The sequence below is a fragment of the Cervus canadensis genome, chromosome 12 (assembly GCF_019320065.1).
Source record: "Cervus canadensis isolate Bull #8, Minnesota chromosome 12, ASM1932006v1, whole genome shotgun sequence".
Taxonomy (NCBI): Eukaryota; Metazoa; Chordata; class Mammalia; order Artiodactyla; family Cervidae; genus Cervus; species Cervus canadensis.
In genome coordinates, this window is record NC_057397.1 from 62,940,049 (window position 1) to 62,950,460 (window position 10,412).

General features: G+C 45.9%; 1 protein-coding gene across 3 annotated transcripts in view; it reads right to left on the bottom strand.

The window, feature by feature from the left end:
* LAPTM4B (lysosomal protein transmembrane 4 beta) overlaps positions 1 to 9,889 on the bottom strand; it is a 61,812-nt gene extending 51,923 nt beyond the window's left edge. For 2 of the 3 annotated variants that reach the window (XM_043483301.1, XM_043483300.1), the window contains exon 1: positions 9,572 to 9,889. In XM_043483301.1, coding sequence (XP_043339236.1) covers positions 9,572 to 9,670 — 99 coding nt within the window. In that variant the 5' untranslated portion in view covers positions 9,671 to 9,889. The remainder of the gene's footprint in view (positions 1 to 9,571) is intronic. The other variant, XM_043483299.1, reaches the window with a different exon arrangement.
* Positions 9,890 to 10,412: the final 523 nt, after the last annotated feature.

Sequence of the window (10,412 nt, forward strand, 5' to 3'; positions counted from 1 at the left end):
CATAGAAATAAAAAAACAGCAGATAGGCAAAAACTGCTTAACACAATAATGTTCCAATGTTTGTGATTACTAATTAATACACATTCATTATCGGCAATTTCCTCTTGCTAGACCCTAGATTCCATGTTGGCAAGGACGGGGCCTATTTTGAATCATATTGTATTGCCAGCAGCTCACACAGTTCCTAACACATGGAATGAAGGGAAGAAAATAACCAAATACACATCAACACTCCTTCTAGGCTTATATTTTCTACAATTATTTTGAGATGAGAAAAAGGAAATGGCAACCCACTCCAGTACTCTTGCCTGGAAAATTCCAGGAACGGAAGAGACTGGAGGGCTACAGTTCATGGGGTCACAAAGAGTCAGACACGGCTGAGCGACTTCACTTTCACTTTCTTTGAGGTGGGAAACCCTTATCCTTAAGCACAGTAATGGTTTCCTGACCCACTAGCTAGCTGCATCAGATGACTACAGGTGCTTTCATATTGAAAATGCTATCATGTGCCCTCATTTTATCTTTAAACAAATTTTTAACAAGCAATTAAAAACTCCACTGATGCAGCAGACCTTAGGAAAGATATATTTGCATTTGCATACTACTTGGTTTTATCGGTAGTTGCAACCATTTTATGATTTGCTTAAATTGCTCTGTGATACTTTTTAACGATTATTTGCAATTATTTATTGTTAGAATTATTAACTGGACTGTAGCCCACCTGACTCCTCTGTCCATGGAATTCTCCAGGCAAGAATACTAGAGCAGATTGCCATTTCCATCTTCAAGGGAACTTCCCAATCTACTAATCGAACCCAGGTCTCCAACACTGCAGGCAGATTCTTGACCATCTGAGCCACCAGGAAAGCCCAGGAAGTACTGGTTTGTATACTGGAATTAAAGCCTCCAATAATTAGTACCAGCTGCCCAACAGGCAACAGGATTGCAGCAATAAGGCTATTGTTTGGTGTCATGTCAGATTGGTAGATGCCCCTGGAATCTATTTTCCTCTTCCTTCACAGTAACAGGGGTACTGGATATGTAAATTCCCAGCTGAAGATACCATCTCCCTGCCTACCATGCAGCTAAGTCCTTTGTCTCGTTTTGGGCTACTGGGATATGAGTGTTTCACAGAATCCACATCTTGGTGCCAAACTCATGCTAACCACTTTGTTACGTTCATTCAGTCGCTCAGTCATGTCCAACTCTGCGACCCATGAACCGCAGCACGCCAGGCCTCCCTGTCCATCACCAACTCCCGGAGTCCACCCAAACCCATGTCCATTGAGTCAGTGATGCCATCCAACCATCTCATCCTCTGTCGTCCCCTTCTCCTCCTGCCTTCACTCTTTCCCAGCAGCAGGCTCTTTTCAAAAGAGTTGGTTCTTTGCATCGGGTGGCCAAAGTATGGAGTTTCAGCTTCAGCATCGGTCCTTCCAATAAATATTCAGGACTTTTTAACGTTACGTTAAATGTATCTATAGTGGGACCCAGAGAAAGTGATATTAACAAACACTTTATTTCTTGGTCGGCTTGCCTCTAAAATGTTCAGGATGAACATCCATCATGGGACACAGGTTCGATCCCTGGTCCGGGGAAGAACCCACGGGCTGACGGACATCTACGGCTCTGAGCCACAGCTCCTGAGCCAGCGCATTGCGGCTACTGAAGCCGGCGCACCCTGGAACCTGGGCTCCACGACTACAGAAGCCACTGCAGCGAGAAGCCACGGACCACAGCTAGAGAAAGCCCACGGGCAGCAGCAGAGACCCAGTCCAGCCATAAATAATAAATAGCAGTAATTTTTTGAAGCTTTTTTAAAAAGGTAGTAAACACCACTGATATCTTCACCAGACAATATTTCATAAAACTTCCCTCGATCCTTTTTATTTGTGGGTGGGGAGGCCTGTATTTTTTTTTAAGGGACTCATTAGACATCTCTCGAAAACCCAGTATCCATTTCTGTCCCAAATCTGTTCGATGCCAGTATTCAGATGAAGAGAGGCAGGATGGCAAGACAGTCTTGTATCATTAACTAGCCAATGAGAGTTCCCATTCATATAATTCGCATCATCAGCAAATGAGAAACTTCTGGTGGGAAGACCTGACGTAGCAGCATCTCCCATCTGGAAGGCTGTCCGCACCCTGCCTTGTCACCTGGCCATCTAAAACAGCTAGCCCTTTCCATCCTCCTTAAAAACTGCTTTCACCCCCTCACCCCTGTTCATAATTCTTCAGTGCCTCTCACTATCTACAGAATAAAATCCATAAATCTTACTTTAGAATTTCAGTCTTTTACAATCTAATATAGTCAGGAAAACACTAGGTAATAAGAATTACCGACATATTACAAGTTAGTCCCTATTTTGCCCTGAACTTATGGACCAAGTTACAGAATCTGACAGCTGGAAAGAAACTATTCATCTAAAAGGAGCATATCATCACCTTTCAAGCCTGACCCCAGGGTTGCTTTGAGGTGTAAACAGGAACAAATGTGAAAGTCCACTGAAAACCAAGTATCAATCACTCTACAAATGCAAGATGTCAGCTTTACTGTCCAGTATTACTATCCAGACAGAAATCAATAGTTATTGCACCAGGACTTCTAAGGATACAAAAAGAACCCACCAGGCTTGGGTACACAAGCAAGCTGTGACTTTCAAAGTGAACTAGTTGGTTATTTGACAGGCCAGGTCATAAAGCCAATGAGACCAGCTACTCTGAGCTCTTTCATCCTTTATAATCTGATATATGGCCAACTCCCCAAAGAATAGTGTCTGGCACAAAGAGGCATTCAGTATGTATTTGCTGAAGACTAACCTAAAATACACTTAGAGAATGGTAAAACGGATGGTATGCACAAACAGGGACCCATCCGAGGTGTCAATGACAGATTCTTCCAACTGTCAGCACCACTTTTCAAAACATACTAAGAACACAGAAGTACAGAACAGACTTTTGAACTCTGTGGGAGAAGATGAGGGTGGGATGTTGCGAAAGAACAGCATGTATATTATCTATGGTGAAACAGATCACCAGCCCAGGTGGGATGCATGAGACAAGTGCTTGGGCCTGGTGCACTGGGAAGACCCAGAGGAATCGGGTGGAGAGGGAGGTGGGAGGGGGGATCGGGATGGGGAATACATGTAAATCTATTGCTGGTTCGTGTCAATGTATGACAAAACCCACCGAAAAAATAAATTAATTAATTAATTAAAAAATAAAAATAAAAAAAATAAAACATACTAAGAAAATCATCTGATAAAATGCAAGAAATTACAACGGAAAAAGTATGCTTGAGGGTGTTAGGCGCAACGCAAGTCCTGATGGCAAAATATAAACCGTAAGAAATGCAGGTTTTACAGTAAAAAGAATGAAATAATGCCATTTGCAGCAACACGGATGGCCCCAGAGATTGTCACACTGGGTGAAGCTAAGACAGAAAAGGAGAAATATCATAACATTCCTTTTATGTGGAATCTAGAAAGAAAGGTTTTGTAACTTACTTACCAAACAGAAAGAAACTTAGAGAAGGAACTTATGGTTGCTGGGGGGAAGGACTGGGGGAAGGAAGAGTTAGGGAGTTTGGGACGGGCACGCACACACGGCTATATTTAAAATGGATAGCCAACAAGGATTTACTGTAGGGCACAGGGAAATCTGCTCAATGTTATGTGTCAGCTTGAATGGCAGGGGAGCTTGGGGGAGAATGGATACATGTATCTGTATGGCTGAGTCCCTTGGCTGTCCACCTGAACTGTCCCATTTTTTGCTTATCAGCTATACCCCGCTACAAAATAAAAAGTATTAAAAAAATGTGGCCTTTAGCATAAGGAATACAGCAGGGATTTATTTTTGTTTATTACTGCTCTCCAAACATTCTTTCTTCCTCCTCCCAGTAACAGCCTCCGGATGTCTCAACCCTCTGTCCTCACACTGATATTTTAAATTAATCCCACCGCCCCCCCCACATCCCTCCTAACCAATAGCTCAAGGGAAGCATATCCCAGACCTAAATTCATCAGTATATTCTAGTCACATAACCGTGGCCTGTTTGATTCAGGACTGTACAGATAAATTTATCAAATCTGTATGAATCTCAGGACTCACAGCTTAATTACTAGCTGGCATATATAGCAACCATTTGTATCCTAAAAGAAGGTAACCTGAGGCCTGGGAAAGAGGAGGGAAAGGGATTCGGTGAAATCCACCGCATTGTTTAACTGTGTAAGCCGACTTCAGCAGATGAGAAACACACGTGTCAAGAAACACACATCTCCCAGAGACAGTGAGCCCACATTTTTTAGGAGTAGGATGACAAGCTCGTATTTGTGTTTGAGAAAAATACCTCTGGAAATTGCATATGCAATAGACTGAAAAAAAAAATGGATTACTGATGGCAAGGCTAGAAGCAGAGAGACCAGTTATGATTCGACTATAACAGTTAAGTGAGAGCTAATGAGAGCCTAAACGAGAGAAGTGGTAGCAAGAATTAGAACAGGACAGAATAAGGCACTCAGGAGGTTGGAAAAAAAAATCAATATAACATGGAGATGGAATAAAGGAAGAAATCCAGATGGCAAGGGGGGACAGAGGCAGCTACCTGAGGAATCTGAGACAGGAGTCGAAGGAGACTAGTGTGGGCAAATCTGAGTGTGGGCAAATTTAGGGAAGTTAACGGATTCAGGCTTAGATTATTAGGTTTTGTTGAAGAGAGGAAATCCTAGAAGCCCACAGAGCAAGCATTCTGCGTGGAGTACTCCTTTCAAATCGTGATCCCTCCGGAAACCAAGACAAATCAGTCCTCATTCGGTGAGGATAGATAATGCACCTTACTTGTTTTTCTAAAAAACGTTTGTAGCTATTAACGGTTATGGGAGAAATCAACTATTTTCTTAGGTTTAATGATTAAACTGCCTTTCTAAGTAAACATAAGCCTCCACCTCACATCGCAGTACACAAAACACAAAAGCTCTACACAAAACTCAGAACTAAACCAGATGTAAACATAAAAGCTGAGGCCATAAAGCTTCCAAAGAAAATGTAAGAGAGTATCTTTACAATTTCAGGGTAGGCAAAGAAAGTACTAACAGAAAGTACTAACCATAAAAGAAAAAAGGTGAATGGAACTTAACTGAAATTAAAAACTCCAGTTCATCAAAATAGACTATTAAGAAAATCAGTGGGCAAGCCACGCTGAAAGAAAATATTCACAAAGAATTTATTTAATAAAGGACTGGTATCCAAAATATAGAGTTCTCACAAATCTGTAGAATTTAAAAAAAAAAGATAAAACTCAGTTTTTAAAAAAATGTGCAATCAACACAAAGGAGGATACATAGCTAGCCAAGAAGCAAAGATAAACTGTTTCAGGTCATCAATCACACAGGGGAATTCAAACTCAAGTCACCAATAGCTACCACTACGCACCCAGTGAACTTTATACCCTGTTGACTGGGGTGTAAAAATGGCAGTTTGGAAAATGCCTGTCAGTGTCTTATCAAGTTAAAACACACAATGACCAGAAACCCCACTGCGAGGTATTTATTCAAGAGAAATAAAAACAGATGTCCACATAGTCTTTTTTTTAAAGACTGTTCAGAGCAGATTTATCCGTAAGAGCCCCAAAATGTCCATCATCTGGCAAATGGATAAACAGATTGTGGTATATTCTTACAACAAAGCAATATTCAGCAATAATAAGGCACAAATATTGACGCACTCCAAGACCATGAATGAATGTAAAATTCATTATGCTAAATTAAAGAAACCCAACACAAAAAAACACCTACAGTATAATTCCATTTATATGAATAGGCAAAACACCTATGAGGTGGGGTGTCTATGGAGGGGATAGACACGAGGGAAGCGGCATGAGGGAACTTTCTGGGAATGTTCTCTAAGGGTGTGGGTTACAAAGGTGCAAACATTGGTCATGTCAATGAACTGTACACTTAATACCTGTGATTTTCACCATATGTAAAGTATGCCTCAATTTTTAAAGGGAAAAAAATAAAAGAAAGTAAATGAAAAGCCATCGCTAATACAAATATCAAATACCTGAAATCAATATGCTTTCTTTTTTAAAACTAGATTGAAGGAAACCTTTATCATTTCAAGGCAAAAACAACTTTTAAAAGGTAAAACTGTGGAAACAGCACAAACCAAAACATCACTCAGACCACAAGCTGCAAATCACTTAACCTCTTCGCTTTGGTTTTTCCTCTATAAAATGGGAATTAAAAAAAAAAAATCAACCAGGAATATGTAAAAACTAAGCTTATGCAAAGCATTGTAGAGAAAAATGTTGCCTGTCATTCCAGTTCTACCAGGAACAAGCCGTTAGCCACTGCAGTCACCCAGGACTCTAGGACTGAGGGGAATTCAGGCTAGAGACAGACAGGAAGTGGTCTGTGCCTTGGACACCTGCCCCAAGATAATGCAGATCTATAACTGAGAAATTTCGGCTTTCCCAGATTCTTGCATCTTCCCATACTTACAAAATGATACATAAAATCATTAACCTGATTTGCCTGTTCTATGATTAACACTCATCTTAGGACTTCGACTACAGATTTTCTCACAGCAAAAAATTCATATATCCTGGCTCCTCCCTCACATCTTCACAACAGTTTCTCAGAGCCGTCTGAGAAGTTGTTCCCCTGGGCTATTTTATATAGAGTAAGACACTGAATAAACTCAACTCATAGTCCTTACGTAGTTCACGCTGGTTTCTTTAATCAAGGACTCTAGGGAATTCCCTGGAGACCCAGTGATGAGGACTCCACGATTTCACTGTGGAGAGCGGAGTTTGACCCCTTGTCAGGGAAGTGCCGGTGTATGGCCAAAAAAAGGATTGCTATCAATAGTATAGTGGGCTTCCCGGGGGGCTCAGTGGTAAAAGAATCCGCAGGCAATGCGGGAGACCCAGGTTCCATCCCCGGGTCGGAAAGAACCCCTGGAGAGGGGGAAATGGCAATCCACTCCAGTAATCCTGCCTGGAGAATTCCATGGACAAAGGAGCCTGGCAGGCTATGGTCCATGGGGTCGCAAAGAGCTGGGCAAGACTGAAGCGGCTGAGCACAAATAGTATAGTACCTAGCACACAGGAGCCTAGTAAATGGTCACAGTAGAAAACAGCTAGAAAATGCATAAAAAAGGTTCACTTTACCTTTCCTTTCCAGCTGACTCTTTTTTGAATATCTATGTATACTCCTACCCTTTTTTCTCCTGAAAACTCTACCTTTTTTTGATAGTGACCTCATTCCATCCAGATGACTGGTGGTAAGAGAAAGAGATGTCTTGTTCTTTAGCTCCTTCATCTTAAAAATGTACGTGTAAATCAGTTTTGGATAACCAAATTATATGTAAAAGGATGAGGGAAACTCACTAGTTTAAGAAAAATTTAAATTGTTTTGAGGAAAGCAATTATAAAGATGACCAGTAGCAGATTTCCCATACATTGTGTGTGCGCTAAGTCGTTTCAGTCGTATCCAACAATCGGCGACCCTGGTGGACTGTAGCCCACCAAGCTTCTCGGCCAGGGTATTTCCCAGGCAAGAATTACTGGAGTGATTTGCCCTTTCTGCCGCCAGGGGATCTTTCCCATCCAGGGACCGAACCTGTTTCTCTCCTCTCCTGCATTGGAAGGCGGGTCCTTTACCACTAGCGCCACCTGGGAAGCCCCAAAGTGGCTTGCTTATTCACATCTGCTGAAAAGCTTTCTAATTATTTTTCAGAAAGCCATCTTTCCAAATGCTAAAACCTGCATATCAATAACTCCTTTCCCCAAAGAGCACGCTCAAGCCGTGGACAAAGCCTGCAGAGTCCTCTCCTTTTATCACACCAATGTGTCCTACTGGATTACCGCCAACAACAGGGCTCAAGTAGATTTATCTTTCCTGTAGATCACATAGTCCATTTGCCTAATGCAGTGCCCTAGATTTTGCAAATTACATTCATAGATGTACTTGCAAGCCTGCAGATTTCAACATCTTCAAGGAGGACACAAGACATGTGGATAAAATTGTCTTGATCATCAATAAAAGCACTATTTCAAGACCACCCACTATTCTTTCCTGTAAATTTAAATTTCCGTTGTTTTTTTTTTTCTCTTTCAGTAAAACCAGGGTAGAGCCAATACCCAGATGTTCTCTCTGCATTCAAGCCGCACAGTAAGAACCCACATATACTAAAGATCTGTCTGAAAGCTTTTAAGGCCAAAGATTTCTATTGTGTGGCCTGTGATAGGCACTGACTAAAGGAAACTTGCAACTATAAATAGCACAGAGAACACCATATGGGGGGACAGGGGTGTTTTGCTTACAATGGCACCACAGACGAGTTCACAATTCAACTTACGTCCGTGTTATACCCAAACACTGAATTATGAACCCACCAAAACACTGATGACTAAGATCAGAATGTACCACCACTAGAAAGTTCTATATGCCATCTTTCTACCACGTCTAAGGTGTTTCTTCTTGGTGCAGAGGCATTCAGCGCCAAGAGGCTCGGGCTTAACTTTCCATCATGATGGAACAGAAACGACGATGCAGCGGAGCCCGACTCGGGTGCTGGTGCAGTCTTGGCGGGGCGGGGGGGGGGGGGGGCACCAATCAACCTGGAGCTGGTACAGGGCACCACTCCATCAGGTTGCCTCACTAGCGCCTGATAATCACTGCTCCCCAGACAAATAAAAAGCTCCAACCTAGAAACAAACTAACAGACCAGATGGGTCTTCGGGGTCGGCTAAGAAGGTAGGGATCACCTGCAAATCGGGGGTTTGTGGAGGAGGTAAGTGGGTGCAAAATGGCTGTCCAGGGCCGAATGAAACGCAGTGAAGCACAAGGTAAGCCCCTCCTAGGGTAAGGGCTTTACAACAGACGTGTGCGTAGGGCACCCCCACCCCCAGCCATTCCCACTCGGGATGCGAAAGCGCGCGGGAGACGGGGCAGCAAAACCGCGGGCACCTGCGGGCAGGGAGAGCGGGCACGCGGGGGGGTGGGTGCGCAGCAAGAGGTGTCGGCTCACCGCCTCGACGGCTCTTGCGACCCGTCGAAAGCACAAAGCCCAGTGAACGCGGAGAAGAAAGGAAAGGCGGACACGTGCTCCGCAGGCAAGGATCGGGGTGCCGGGAGGGAGTTCGCAGACCACCAAAGCGCACTTTCGCCGGAAACCGCGCAGCTCCGGAGCCCTAGCCGGCTCCCGGCGGAGGGTTTCGGGCGCCCCCTTGTTCAGCGCGACCCCAGCCCGCGCGAACCGTCCCCCGAAACCCTCCACACCCCGAACACCGGGCCCTGACCGCAGCCCCCGCCACAGGTTGGCTGAGCCGGGGGTGGGGGGGGCGGGAGGGGGTTGCATCGTCGAGCCGCCGGCCCAGAGAATTAAGTTTCTAATAATATAACTTTAGGCGGATTAACGCCGGCTTCGCCCAACCCCGAGGGCCGCAGCCGGTACCCACGAGGGGGTGTGAAAAGTGAGGCGGGCTCCCGGGGCGCCCGCGCTCCTCCCGGGCAGGTGCGCGCCCCCCACCCCGGGGAGGGGGTTCGCCCAGGCGGGTCGCGCTCACCAGGTACCAGACGCCGAGAAGGATGGTGCCGGTGCGGACATGGCAGCACAGGCAGCAGCTGTTGGAGTAGAACCGCGTCCAAGGGGCCACCATCTTCATTGCTCGGGCCGCGGGCGCAGTGGCGCAACTCTGCGCCCAAGTTCGCAGGAGCTTCGGCCGTCGGTCCTGCTCCCCGCGCGGCTGTCTCCGGCCCCCCTCCCCGGCTACCCTCGCTCCCTCTTCCCGGCCCGCGTCCGCCGCCCACCGGCCCCGGGCCCGGCGCCTCTCCCCGCGAAGAGCTCGCAGCTGGAACCTCGGCCGGACCCTGCGCTCCGAGGGCTGCGGGGAAAGGGGGCGGGACCGGGGAGAGGGGCAGGGGCGGGGCTGGGCGGCCGCGGACCACGTGACGGGCGCCGGGGGCCCTGTGACGTCACCGCGGGCTCCGGCCGGCGGCAGGCGCCGCCCGCCCCGGGGGACGGAAATCAATCAACCCTCACCCCGGGTCGTCCCCGAGTCGGCCCCGGTGGAGTTCCGGGCCTTCCCCTCTTTCGATTGGTCATCCGTGTAACTCCACCACCAGTTCGAGATTCTTTTACAGTCTAGTTGGTGGTGGGGTTTTTTTTTTTTTCTCCTTCCACTTGTATCTTGCAGATATTCTGTAGGTTCGGTGCCATCCCGGTAGTTATCTTGCAGACTGGCTGGAGGAGGGAAACGGTAGGGGTGATTCCGGCCAACTGCAGTCCTTTGAACCGCTGCTGAAGCCTCCCAGAGCAGTCTGTCTCTGCTTCCCAGCTCAATCACTGTGCTACTAATCTTTTCCCAGAAAATAGGATGTGTACCTTCTGTGCTTCAGGTAGCGTTT